Genomic DNA, 14047 nt, shown 5'->3' with positions numbered 1-14047 from the left:
TGTACGATATTTTTGGCCCCAAAAAGGTAATGAAATTATATGAACGAATCACTTTACTCTTAAAACAGAGCCTCTGGTCGGAAATAACAGTTCACAATAGATACTGGATCGTGACATGATTGTTAAAAAAAGGAAAAAAATGGCAAAAAGAACAGTGGGTGACAAATCCATTCAATACAATATATAATACGTGGTGAATAGGAGTGTGAGTCACTATTTTCGGTTGGATATTTTTGCCTCCAAATTCACTTGTAACAATTTGTAGCAAAAGACGTGTCCAAAGCCGAGGTTTGACCCGCTGGGTGCTGGGAGAAATCAGAGGGCCAATACGTTGTTCTCTACTCCTTTGCAGCACGTCCTCACACTGCCAGAGGTTCTAGCCCAAGCAGATTGCTGGGTGACCTAGAACCCAAGTGATTGTTCTCCATCATAGGATGCTTACTCTTTGCTTTCTTGTTCTCCATCTGCTTTTAGTCCTCCGTCGTAGGATTAGTCTTTGCTTTTTTGATCTCCACCATAGGATGCTTACTCTATGCTTTTTCTACATTATAGGATGCTTACTCTATGCTTTTTCTACATTATAGGATGATTACTCTATGCTTTTTCTACATTATAGGATGATTACTCTATGCTTTTTCTACATTATAGGATGCTTACTCTATGCTTTTTCTACATTATAGGATGATTACTCTTTGCTTTGTTGTCCTCCATCTGCTTTTTGTTCTCTATCGTAGGATGCTTACTCTTTGCTCTTTTATTGTTCTTTTGAGTATACTTATTCCTGGCTCTTTTTCTCACCAGGCTGCTTTGCGGCAGTAATTGTGTCTGTGCCGCCAGAATTGGAAGTGGAGTTGGGAAAGCGAACGGCCATCCCCTGCACACACACAATCTCTGGGAATCCCACCTCTCGGCAGGTGGAATGGTTCATTGTGAGTATTGTCCTTTTGGGGGAAACTAGCCATTATCATTGGGGAATTTCTCAGCTCCACGTAGACCATTGACATGAAGTGAATACCATTTAACCTAGCTTCTGTTTTAACCCCGACAGACGGACAAGAATTCACAGCGACAGAGAATCGGATACCGCGACGAGGAGATGACGATGGTAGATGAGAACACAGACTATACTGGGAGGGTCTATGTAGATGCAGACTTTTCCTTGGTTATCAACGAAGTCGACCTAATCGATGAGCGGACCTTCTACTGCCAAGTAACAGCTGGAGCATCGGGCAGTGGAGAAGCAATGTCCAACCTGAAGGTCTTTGGTGAGCCTGGTTTAAAAAACATATCTGTGGTTCCTCTTGTGGTGGGAGTTGTCAAATGAAGATACATGGCGCATTCTGGATGGCAAGTGGACCTCGGGTGAAACTCTATGGTTATTCGTAGAAGAAGAGCACAGCCATTGAGGGGAACTGTGTTCTGTGATATAGGGAAGGGAATGGCTATAGGACAAGGGGGCATTGATGTTGAATCTTTATATAGCTGTTTCACACTGCCAAGCGTGCCTCAGGCCAGTTAGTCCCAGTTTAGCGTCCTCTGGGTGGACAAGCTTCCTTGTGCTTTCTTAACTTCCTTGTACTCCTCTCAGGTGGCCCAAATTACCTTTGTTGCACAAACGCATTTCCAAATTACCTTTGTTGCATTTCTTCTCACTTCTCAACATATTATTTCTTCATATCTGCATATTCGTTTACTTTGTTACTTCAGTGACATCTTCATTCTTTAGTTTCGTTTAGTTTATTATTTGTAATGCGCTCCAGACCCAAGGGTATTCAGGCGCAAGGCATAAGGATACTTAAAGCTTGGTTACAACATGTAAAATACATTTAGGTGCAGGTGCCGATTGGTTACATGTAGGCACAATGAAGTTGCGATATATACAGGCAGGTATATTGAAGGCATGCATAGTTTCACAAAGTAGTTGGTGCGGTTGGTGCATGCAGTGTAGAGAGAGGTGCCGGGCAAAGTCAGCGAGATACATATCTAGATGTCGGCATCTTTGAGCCAACTAGTGATGCTCTGGCGGAACTTGTGATAGGTTTGATCGATTCTTAGGGGGATGGTAGTGAGTTCCATAGGAGGTCTTCCTTGACCTGGAAGCTGCTGCCCCCAATTTTGGCAAGTCTGTATCTGGGGACCCAGAGGTAGTTGGTGTTGGCGAGTCTGGTGATTCTTGTGGCAGGCTTCAAAGTGAATCTGTCGGATAGGAAGCGGGGTGCTGCATTGTTCAAGCATTTGTGGGTGAGGGAGGCAGTTTTTAGTTTTATTTTATCAAGTGTGGAGAGCCAGTTGTTGGCTCTTCTAGTATTAGAGATATGTTCTCTCTTGGGGATTCCTAGGGCTGCTCTCAGCGCATTGTTTTGTAGGAGTTGGATTTTTTTGGTGGTTTGTTTATTGGCTACTATGTATAGGGCGTTGCAGTAGTCCAGCCTGGATAAGATCAGGGCTCTGGCTAGGGTGATGCATCTGTCCTGTGACAGGAAGGCCTTGCCTGCTCTAATCAAATTGCATGTATATGCCGTGGGCCACGGCATTGACCTGCTTGTTGAAGGAGAGAGTGGAGTCCAAATAGAAGCCAGAGTTTTAACCTCCTTGGCTGCAGTAATAATGTTGTTGTCTATGTTGAATGCTGAGTATTCGGGCTGAGTTTTTTGAGGGTCGAGGAAGTGCCCAGGATGATGATCTGTTTTGTCATCATTCAGGCATAGACCGTGGGTGGCCATCCATGCTTGGATGATGAGATATATCCTGTTCACCAAGGCCAAATCCTTGTCGTAATCACCGATAAGCGGTAGAAGAATCTGTGTGTCATCTGCATAGTTAGTGTAGGTGACACTCAGAATGTCCAGATCATCGAAAAGGGGCTTGGTAAAGATATTGTAGAGGGTGAGTGAAACGCAAGATCCCTGGGGCACTCCGCAAGTTATAAGGATGGGGTTGGTTGCTGCCATAGGGAGAAAACTGTCATAGTCCTGTTGGTTAGGAACGATTGTATCCATGCTATGGCTTCTTTAGAGAAGTGAGCTGCCGAGTCCAGGTGGCTGCATAGGACCCTGTGGTCGACCAGGTCGAAGGCAGCTGATAGAACCAGGAGTAGAAGGAGGCCTATTTCCCTTCATCCTGGAGTTCGTCTATCTGTGACTTGAGGTCTATGAGGGCTGTTTCTGTCCCGTGTTGGGGCCGAAAGCCTGATTGCCTAGTTCCTAGTAGAGAGTTGGTTTCCAAGTATTTTTGAATCTGGGAGTATGCCATTTTATCTAAGATCTTCAAGAGAAAAGGCACTGTATTAATCGGGCGGTAATTGGTGGGTATTAGTGGGTCTAGGGCTGCTTTTTCAGTAGAGGAAGCACTCCTGATTCTTTGAGGTTGGATGGGATGGTATTGGTGGAGAAGGATGAGTTAAGTTTCGTGATAAAGGGGGCTAGGTCTCTGGCTGCATCCTTTAGAAGTTGAGCGGGGCATAAGTCGCCTTGGCAGTTGGTGGGTTTGAGGGATAGTATAGTATTTTCTGTTTCTTTTATGGTGACTTTGGAGAACTTAAATCTGGAGTGATTGGTGGACTTACTTGGTTGCTCTGGGTTGACGCTAATGGGCTTGTTGCCGGAGGGTGTGGCTTTTTTCTTGGCAATTTTTGTTTAAAGGGTAGTGACTTGGTTGGCCAGTGCTTGCTGTATGTTGGAGCACCAGAGTTGGTCGTTGATGAGTTGTCTGGCACAGGAATGGGTGCTTCTAGCTCTTTGAGGATGACAGAGTTCTTTCATGCTAGAGTTGGCTTGGGCAATTCTAGCGTTGTAGGTTTCGCGTTTAGCTAGGATGATTTATTTTTTGTATAGGGCTGTGATGGAGCTGAGGTTGGCTTTGTTTTTGTCAGAAGGTTGTGCTCGCCAGGATGTCTCTTTAAGTACTTGTGTATCATTTCTGTGCACCCTCATCTCTTCTCTTCATGGCGTCACTTAATACCTGTCAGACTTTACTTATAGTTCTTCTATGTCCAGTGGTGTCTGCAGACTTCCTTCTTCCACACCAGTTTGAGGGTACCTTTGATACGGTGTTTGAGTGCATAACGTCTTTCATATCTTCGATGCGGTATTGGGATGATACCAAGTGTCATACACAGTGCTTTCTTGCTATTCTTCCAATATGATGAAGGTGAGGTGGTGGGCTCCATAAGCGACATTTACATCTGCTTCTCTACACTACCCGCGCTTCATCGTGGTGCCCAAGCATCGTAAGAATGCAGAAGTTTCTTTTGAGCTGCCTGTGCACCTTCATGCTGCCTGTGCACCCTCCTGCTGCCTGTGCACCCGCCTGCTGCCTGTGATCCCACCTGCTGCCTGTGCTGCCCCTGCTTCCAAAGCCTATTCAGACTGTTGATACTTTCTCACACTACTCGCACATCCTGATGCGACCTGAGCTTCATTGAGCTGCTCGTGATTCCTTGTCCTGCCTGTGCTTCCTCGTACTGGCAATGCCTCCTAAGGCTGCAGAGGGTTCTTCAGGCTGTCCCTGCATACTCGCAGTAAATGCACAGCCCCGATCCAACCCGAACTTCGTGTGTGTGGCTTGTGCTTCCTCATGGTGTTTGTGATTCCTCACAGTGCCTGTGCTCTTTCATGGTGCCTGTGCTGCCTACAGCTGCCTATGCTTCCCAGTGTTGTCTGTGCTCCCTAATGCTGCTTGTGCTTCCCAGTTCTGCCTGTTTTCCGCAGTGCTGCCTGTACTGCACAAGCTTCTTGAGGCCGCAAACGTTTTTCCGGATATCCATGCTTGCTTACCCCAAATAGTATATCAAAAGGCTCAATATTCTTCAAAATTCTGCAGCACGGTTACTTGCTTGGCCTGCCTAAATAGGCACGTTACTCCTGTTTTACTTCGGCTTCATTGGCTGCATTTTGCAAACAGGATTAAATTCAAAGCTCTTTGTCTGACCCATCGAGCCTTGCATTACCCGGGTGCTCTGTAGCTTCAGAAATAAGATTATTCTCTGCAATCCCGCTAGAGCTCTTCGCTTGGCAAATTCAGGCCTCCTCGCTCTTCCAAGAATTTAAAAAAACACAGTGGGGGGGGGGTCATTTTCAGTGGCAGCTCCCTCTTTATGGAATACTCTTCCATCATCCCTAAGGATGACGAAAGATTACATCAAATTCCCTAAAGCGCTGAAGAATTTCCTTTTCCCTGGTTTCCCTGTCCTTATCGCCAGGATACCTTTGGGTGACAGTGCGCTCTACAAGCAAACCGTAACATAGCACAACATGTGTTCTCACACTTGCTTCACATGCTGATGCTACATGAGCTTTGGTGCTTTGATTGCGCTTCCTCGAGCTGGCTGCTTTTTTTTCCTGTGCGATATCTGTGCTTCCTCATGCTGCCCATTTACCATAGTTGCTTTAGTCAAGGTAACCCATACCCACGAAGACGTGTATCAAGGCCACGCAAGTGGTTGATGTGTAATAATAAAAAAGTAGTGGAACTGTGACCAGTGCTTGAAATTGTCAAAATGCACTGGGGGGAGCCCCCCTGCATGCTCCTTACCCATTTGGGGTTGGGGGGAAAATTGTCAGTAGTGCGGGCGCCACTAAGGCCTGATTGTCAGGGGTGTGGGCGGGACTGGGGGCAGAGCGAAGTGTCCAATGGTGTGTGTGCCCTGCAAATAGGATGCTGGCTGCTTTGCATAAAAACAAAGTGCATTTTGGGACCATAAGAATGACCACCAATTTATCAAACATGTCTGTGCTAGTAATTCAACCGTTCATTCCTTCTGAGCATGCAATGCACACTTGGTATGGTGCTCATTTCGTCTGTCAGAATAGTCACCCTGGCAGTTAAATGTGTGCAAAGCATGCAACATATATACAAGTTTAGACGGTTTGATTGTTTACGTTTGGGCTGTTGAGCAAAGCAAGACTTTCGGATGCAGTCTGTGAAAATGTGTGCCATCCAACTGCACGAGACACAAGAGCTTCCTCGGCTGGGTGGGGTTTGGACCTTGTGTCTACACGCAACAGTAAGACACTGTTTGCAGTCTTGTTCCTGCCCAATTCCTCCAATGACTGTGACCCTTGCAGGGTAAGAGAGGCCTGCGAAGCATGAGTTGGGATAAACAATCAGATTAAGGGGATAGGTGGGAGCCGGTTCGACACCCACGTGGCTGTGATGGGCAAAAGATGTGGGCGAAGGGGGTAAGGGGAGTTCTCCTGGATTGTGCCTGCATTTTGTTGTTTATTTTCTATAATCTACCAAGCATCCTCTGTGCAGGCAGACTATAGGGGGGGGGGGGGGGTGCTAAAAACCTCCCAAATATGCGCCACGAGTAGTTGTTTGTGACTAACCTATGTACACACCTGGCACTGATATTGAAAGGGACACACATTAATATCAAACGATACTTGGATGTAAGAACTACTTTATTTGTGTTGACCTGGAGGCTCCACCATAGCTTTTAAAAAGAATACAATTGTGGCATAATGTAATGCATGTGTGCTTCTCTACTATGTGTGCCTCCCTAAAGTACTCTCCACATCCACACAGAAGCTAGAAAGCAACACTTAACACAGCCTTACACATTGCATTACTGTAGACCACAACACATGGGCCCAAGTGAAGGGATTAGCTTTAAAAATGGATTAAGTAAATTAGAGACATTTGATTTAAACACCAATAGGACCGTTCTGGAACTGTGGAAATGGTTCAACGTGGAGGAACCATCAAAGGTAAACGCTGTTCCCGTGAGTTCCCCCTCACTTCGACAGCACGGCCAGCCGTGCATTTCACAGGGCACCTTCTGCGCTTCGGAAAGGGAGTGACTTTCGATCCATCTGAACGTTGCAGGATTTGCTAAAGTGGCCCAACCTGTGCCGGAGCACTGAGCCATGCGTGCTGCAGGGTGTGCTCTGTGTAATGGTGCAAAGCGTGATGAGATGTTCACTGGGAGGAGGGGGAGAGGGTACTAACAGGACTCGGGCGATGGTGGGGACGAGAAGATCCAAGGTTGGAAGGGCCACAGTGCCAGGGAGGCTAGGGCACGAGGTGGGGGTACAGAAGGGAGGGGATTTGATAGCGAAAGGAAGTTGGGAGGGATTGAGGGAAGGGGGGCAGTTGGAACAGACATGGGTGGTTCTGGGGCATGATGTGGTGCAATGAGACTCCGGATGGTGCTAGGAAAGGGGCAGGGTGGTAGTGGCGAGGCGGGCAGGTTGGGAGATGAAGGGAAGGGTTGGAGTGCTATCTGTTTATCAGTTGCGCAAGGGGTTTTTGGATGTCTGGGAGGTGAAGCGCCTGGGCAGGTTTCCATTCCCTGAACACATGTTTTGTCGGTTATAAGACCTTATGCCAGGAACAAAGGCATCTTAAACCTTAAATCTGGGTGCGGATGAAAGCCCCGATGCCAGTCTTGGACCCAGCCCAGGAGCTCTCTGGGGACTTGAAAGAGATTCCTGTCTGAAGTGCCGCTCTTACCTCCCCGCCTGCCCTCAGACGGCTTATTAAAGGCTCCTTGCTGCGGGCCCCTTCCGGGTGGGGCTGGGGGCTCGGCTTCTCTCGGGGTAACACGGGCCTTTGTGTGCAGAGGGCTCGGTGGCTGCGCTCTCGCTGAGTGACAGCCGCTGATCCTTGGGACCGGCCCTTGCCTAGCACAGCCCCCACCTCCAATCCCTTGTTCAAGCTCCCCTCCCCCTCCGCCGCTGTCATTCATTCACAAGTGTGTGCATATGATAACTGACGGGGCCGGCAAGGGGGGTGGCGGGGGGGGGCGAGGAGTGCTGGCTTTCGCCACTTCCCCCACCGCCCCCAGATCTTGGCCGATGAGACTAGCGACAACACTGGACTCGGAAAGCAGTTCCAGGGACTGTTCTATTGCTCTGGTGGGGTGTCCAGTGTGGCAAATGACTCCGGTGGTGTGGGGAATCGGTTCACCCCCAAAGGCGATATGATAGGGTAGGTTGTTTATAACGCGCTCAATACCCATAAGTTTCTAAGCGCGGAACCGGGATCGAACCTTTGTTGCTCTGTCTTGTCTTCCTTCCAAGGCGAGCACGTTGCCCCCGAGCTATCCTCCCAAGACAAGAGCTCCGGTCATGGAATCCGCAAAGCTAGAGTGACTCCATTGATCTATATATGAGGCAGGAGCGCCACATTGGTTTTGTCCCTCCCTGCTCTGTCGCCTCCCAGGGGCACAATCACTGGAATAGGACGCTCATGCGTGCTAATGCATGAGCGTCCTATTCCAATGAAAAGCTCCTGGCTCTCGCCTTGGAGCAGCGAGGTATTCATTCTGTGAATAGGGTGCTATCACCACCCTATTGTTATTAAATGCGCCCTGCCATCATGGCAGCATTTAATAACGTAAGGGCGCCTGGCGTGCCTTCTCCCACTATGCCAGCTCTTGGGAGTCATTGAAAGACTCCTCAAACTGGCCTGGTGGGGGGGCTAGTGGCGCCCTGGGGGGGCATGGCGCCAGTGGCGGTCGCCTGGCCCACCCTGCCTTAAAGCCGGCTCTGATTTGAGGGCTGTGATGTGGGCCCACTTCAGGGCTTTAAGTGGGCCGGTGCTAGCCGGTACCATGCCCCAGCAGTCTCCAGGAAGGCTCCGGGCCGGGGCCCACCCGACTATCCCCACCCATGCCAACACCTCAGGAGACTGTTTAGCCAAGCACTGAACAGTTACAGACTGTCTGCGCGTGTCCGCACTTCGGAAGTACTGACATCTGCACAAAGTCAGTGTAACCGTGACTTCAGGTTGCCAGGTGACCTTGTACTCTGATACAGGAGGAGGGCTGGATAGCCCATTCTCTCCTTTTTGTTTGAGTAAAGAGGCCTGACGCAACATGAAGCCTCGGTTAAAAGGCTTCATGCTGTGCGATGGCTCTTTACTCTGAAACAAAATGAGAGACTGGGGGCCTCCAGCCCTCCTCCTGTTTAGGAGTACAGACTCCTCACGCAGCAGTAAGCCCTTTCATTCAAGGAGCCCATGGTTTTTAATCACACAGCGCGTCGAATGAAAGGGCTGCCTGCTGCGCGTGAGAGCTGGGGCACACTGGTGTCGCACCTTTTGGTGTGCTCAGCCCTAACGGTCTGGGTGCACCAAAGCTAATAATTCCAGTGCACCCCAGCTGTCACCAGCACTCTCCCTCCTCGTTTGGCGAGGGGGGTCTCGCGTTAGGGGGCTCAGCCTAACTTAGGCCACGCTGTTCAATGAGAGCACCCCCCCTCCCTCAATTTAGCATCTCACTTAATGCACTAGCCCACTTGGGAATTTCACCACCATTAGCTGACCACGCGTGTATGTGGCTGTGGTGCAGGTGGGGGGTGTGTGCGGGGGGGGGGGGCAGCAGTGTGCCTGGACGGTGTCTGTCTGATCATTCATTTAGCTTGAATTTCTTGAAGAAATCGCTGCTGATGATTCAAGGCCTTGTACTTCAGGCTTTGTAAATTCCACCTTTACTCGAGCTCGCCTAAATTACCCCTTCACCCCCCAGCCCCCGCCAATAATTGAAATGTTCTCTAAAGTGAGCTCATGCCTTTAGTAAGTGTTCTCAGTCCTGTGGACGGCCTATGACCTGTCAACAAACTATAAAGAGCCTGGATTTCCCGCAGTATTGAACAGCAATGTGCTGTGAAGTTCGCCATTTTAAGTCCCCTCCCCCGCTGTTTGGCTGTTCAGGCTCTTTGCCCACTGTAGAACTTTACACGTTGATCAGCAAGCCATTTATAATGCCTGGGCGAGTGTGCAAGCCCACTGCACTCTATTGCTCTGCCCTCATCTATTTTTATCATGAGATGTTGCAGGAGTGCAGGGCTGCTGCTGGTGTGATTCTTTGTCTTGTGATATTGTTTTAATGTCTGAGGCGCCAGGAGGTGCCTGTCTGCTACAGCACCCATAGACCCGGCGCCTTTGCCTCCAGCGACTCAGTTGTTAATTACGAGGGCAGTGGGAGTCAGAAACCGTCCTTTGATGTGTCTGGCTCCAAGGTTGTGAGGCGCCAACGATGCTCCTACTGCAAATTTCCACTGTGGTGCAGAAAGGGCAACTCCAGTCATGGCCGAGGATCCGGGAGAAGGCACCGAGGTATATGTCCCCCTAATGTAGGAAACCAATGAGACCCCATTGATATTCCATTGTGATGGGGGGGGGGTTATTGGGACTACTGTATAATGGGGGTCATTGGCACGACCTTGATATGGGGGGGGTCATTGGGGCACCATTGATATAGAGGATCATTAGGATGCCCATGATATGAGAGATCATTGAGACACCCTTGATATGGATGGGTCAATGGAACTCCCTTGATATGGGAGATCATTGGTACTCCATTGTTATGGGGGTCATCGGGACTCAATTGATATGGGCGTCATTTGGACTCCTTTGATATGGGGGATCATTAGGGCTTGCTTGATATGGGAGATCATTGGTACTCCATTGTTATGGGGGGTCATTGGGACTCCATTGATATGGGAGATCATTGGTACTCCATTGTTATGGGGTGTCATTGGGAATCCATTTATATGGGGAGGCGGTCATTGGAACTCCCTTGGTATGGGGGGTCATTGGAACTCCCTTGGTATGGGGGGTCATTGGAACTCCCTTGGTATGGGGGGGTGTTCATTGAAACTCCATTGTTATGGGGGTAATTGGGACTCCCTTGAAATGGGGAGGGGTCATTGGGACTCCCTTGATATGGGGGGTCATTGGGACTCCCTTCAAATGGGAGATCATTGGGACTCCCTTGATATGGGAGATCATTGGGACTCCATTATTATGGGGGTCATTGGGACTGCATTGATATGGGGGTCATTTGGACTCCTTTGATATGGGGGGATCATTATGGCTCGCTTGATATGGGAGATCATTGGTACTCCATTGTTATGGGGGGTCTTTGGGACTCCATTGATATGGGGGTCGTTTGGACACCCTTGATGTGGGGGGGTCATTGCGACTCTCTTGATATGGGATATCATTATGGCTTCCTTGATATGGGGGTTCATTGGGAGTCCCTTGATATGGGAGATCATTGTGACGTCCTTGATATTGGAGATCATTGGGACTCCCTTGATATTTTTCTAGACAGTGATGTGGGGAAGGGTTGCATTGTTGAAATGCTCAGGTTCCTTGATGTGGGGCAATCGGTTGGATTGAAGCTGTGTAGACATTTTCTGTTGTGAAGCCTTTTCCATTTCTCTTTGCAGATCCCCCAGAGGTGCCAGAAGTGGACTCCACTGTCGGTGTCCTGTCTGTAACCACAGACACAGCACAGAAGGTACGTAAGCATTCGCTGAGGTACTTCCTCAGGACTGACCGTTTCACTGTGGATGTGCTTGGTGCCTGTCATGGCACCCAATCAGGGTGGCTGCAGTCTCCCTTCCCAGTCCCTAAAACTATGTGTTACCCACTTCTATCTCCTTCTCCTGTTTAGATTTATTGTTTCATTCAAAATTCTTCAATATTTTCAGATCGCCACATGCACCAGCAGAAATGGCAACCCTGCTCCGTCAATTACTTGGTACAAAGATGGCGCTGTCCTGCCTGTCCGGGCAGATCGGAATAACAGTAAGTCCAAGAGGAAGGCGCTCTGACAGCTGCCAGGTACCCATCCTATCGCTCCTGTATAGTGCACCGTCACTCTGTCGGAACACTTCAACTGAGTGCAGACTTAATACCAAGGCCACTCGGCATAGTCTTGTTTCCACAGTGCCCTTTCTTCACTACAACACACACGTTGCACTCTCCACACCACTGAAATCCAGGACACAGCCATTCACTCTACTGGCATCTCAATATGATGGCCCTTGCTTTGGCCAGTATGATGCAATGGACGGCAGATAACCTGGGATGTGATTCAAAAGTCTTACAAGCAACATTGGCCTGCCTCCTCATCAATGCACAGACGCATACATCTTCCTGTCCCATGGTCTATGCCTAAACACTTCTTTTCTGAAAACCGGGCCACCACTCAAGCACGAAACAGCAACCCTCTTTATTTTTTTTTTTACAGCTGTTGAATTATTTCCAGCATTCTCAAGACATCAAGGCTGTCGTCATGGTGGATTCCGTTCACTCTTTACGTGTTCCATCAAAACCTGTGCCTTTTCTCTTGCTGTCTAACGTTTCTTTCTTGGTCAAGCCTGCCATGCAGATAATGCAAACTGCTCCCTTTCCACATCTTCCGAAATAAGGACTACCCAACTTTTCTGAACACAACTTGACTCCAACGGGCCCCCTTCCAACCAATCGCCACAGAAAAAGTCAGCCGCTGATTGCGTTCTACAGTCCTTACTCCAAAAAACGTCCCATTACTTTCAAAAGGATTCCCTCATCCCTCTGGTCCGAGCACTGTGTTCTTCTATTTCGCTCCTCCCGGGTTTTCCCCTTTTTGTCCAGGTCACAAAAGCCCCTTTGGTTCTGCTCAAAGCATCCAGCTGAATCCCTTTCCCTCCCCGCTAGAAGTGCATGCCATCCTGCCTGAGCAATGCTACGGAATCAACTGGGGTGTTCACAGACCTCAACATATGCCCTTCTTTCTCTGGTCAGAATTGAGACCTTTCTTGATTCTCCTTCTGTCTGGTGTAATCTTGTCGTAGGCCTGACTGTATCCCTCCCAACTTACCTCCATAGGAAAACAATCCAAAGGACACATGGTATTTGCTTGGTCTCAACTAATCTGAAATAAATCTCTTCACCTGCTTGTAATGAGTGCAATACTTTCCTTTCACAAATGAACGACCACCTGTCTCAGCACAGAGAGCTCAACGTCATTTCCACCAACATCAGGGACCAAGACTCATCCCAAACCTGACATTGACTTAATCTGTGTAGTTGGCCCCTTTACCCATGCAACCTCTACTTTCCCGCCACTTGTAACTCCATCTCCCCTTGCCAATCCTCTCCTCTGCCATTGCTGACACAATGCTCAAATAAAAGGTCTTGACATGAATCTCATCCCCCCAACTTCTGCCACCACTTTCAAGGAACCACCAATGCTGTAAAAGTCATAAGTCTATCCCCTGTTCATGCTTCAACCGTCCACCCTTTCCTGACCCACCTCAATATGTGCACTCCAAATGCTGGACAAGTCTGCATAAGGTCTGACAAATCTCCACTGACGGTCTCCTTTCCACCTCTGGTCTGCCTTTGACTTTCTCAAGAGTATAACCAACCCTTGGAGACCACCATTCACGCAGCTCATACGCAAACTCAGCCCTGCCTTGTTTTCCACAACCTCAAATAATGTGAACACTCAAAACATCATCCAAATGAAACAGAATTCGAACTGGCCAAACACAGCTACAGAATTCCCCTCAACAATGATTGCATTCCATCCCCCTCTGACACTTTTCCCTGCCCAACCATGGGATAAGTGTGTACCCACCAGTCGTACACTCATAATACCCAAAAACGATTGAATACAAAGTGCTACACTTGCCATCTTACTTGTTATGGCGACACTTGCCATCTTACTTGTTATGGCTACACTTGCCATCTTACTTGTTATGGCTACACTTGATTGTCCGCCGTATATTCACCACATCCTCCCATCTCGGCTCATGAAAATATCTTGGCCTAAGACTACATTTTTCACCACTATTTATTAAGTCCAGGAAGGCCCTCCTAAAGCTCTTGTACGACCTTGGGACCAATGACCGCTCGATCAGCTGCCTCTGCCGCCATCAGCAAGCTCCCACAGCTCCACTCTCTTGCTAGTTGGCAAGTTGACCTTGGTCTAGGCCAACCTGCAGAATCTCTGCCATTGAGAAGGAGGGAGATCATCTGAGATAACATGTCAGCAGTCCTGGCTTGTGCTTTTCTCCAAAAAAGGTATTATTCTTGAAGCTGCCCAACAGAAATACCCACAGAAGACTCCAGGGCCACATTCCGAGATCAGCAGAGCAGTAAAAAACGTGGTGGTAATTCCGTTGCCACCACTTTTTTTGGGAGTAATGGAATTACTGCCATTTTTACTGCTCATCCAAATCCCGAATTTGGCTTTAAAGTGGACGATTTACTGCTGGAGGTAAATCACCCACTTTAAAGGTAAAAATCAGGGTAATTATGGTGG

At 48.5% G+C, this 14047-nt stretch overlaps 1 protein-coding gene across 2 annotated transcripts in view; it reads left to right on the top strand.

Moving 5' to 3' along the window:
* The window catches only part of BCAM (basal cell adhesion molecule (Lutheran blood group)), a 220060-nt gene that overhangs the window by 151085 nt on the left and 54928 nt on the right, over positions 1-14047 (top strand). For both annotated transcript variants that reach the window (XM_069640997.1, XM_069640998.1), the window contains exons 2-5: positions 802-929; positions 1049-1265; positions 11181-11251; positions 11445-11541. In XM_069640997.1, the coding sequence (XP_069497098.1) occupies positions 802-929; positions 1049-1265; positions 11181-11251; positions 11445-11541 (513 nt within the window). The remainder of the gene's footprint in view (positions 1-801; positions 930-1048; positions 1266-11180; positions 11252-11444; positions 11542-14047) is intronic.

The sequence above is a fragment of the Ambystoma mexicanum genome, chromosome 1q, assembly GCF_040938575.1.
Source record: "Ambystoma mexicanum isolate Mex_15411 chromosome 1q, UKY_AmexF1_1, whole genome shotgun sequence".
Classification (NCBI taxonomy): domain Eukaryota; kingdom Metazoa; phylum Chordata; class Amphibia; order Caudata; family Ambystomatidae; genus Ambystoma; species Ambystoma mexicanum.
Note: the sequence above shows the minus strand (reverse complement) of the source record. Positions and strands in the feature narration are given on the sequence as shown.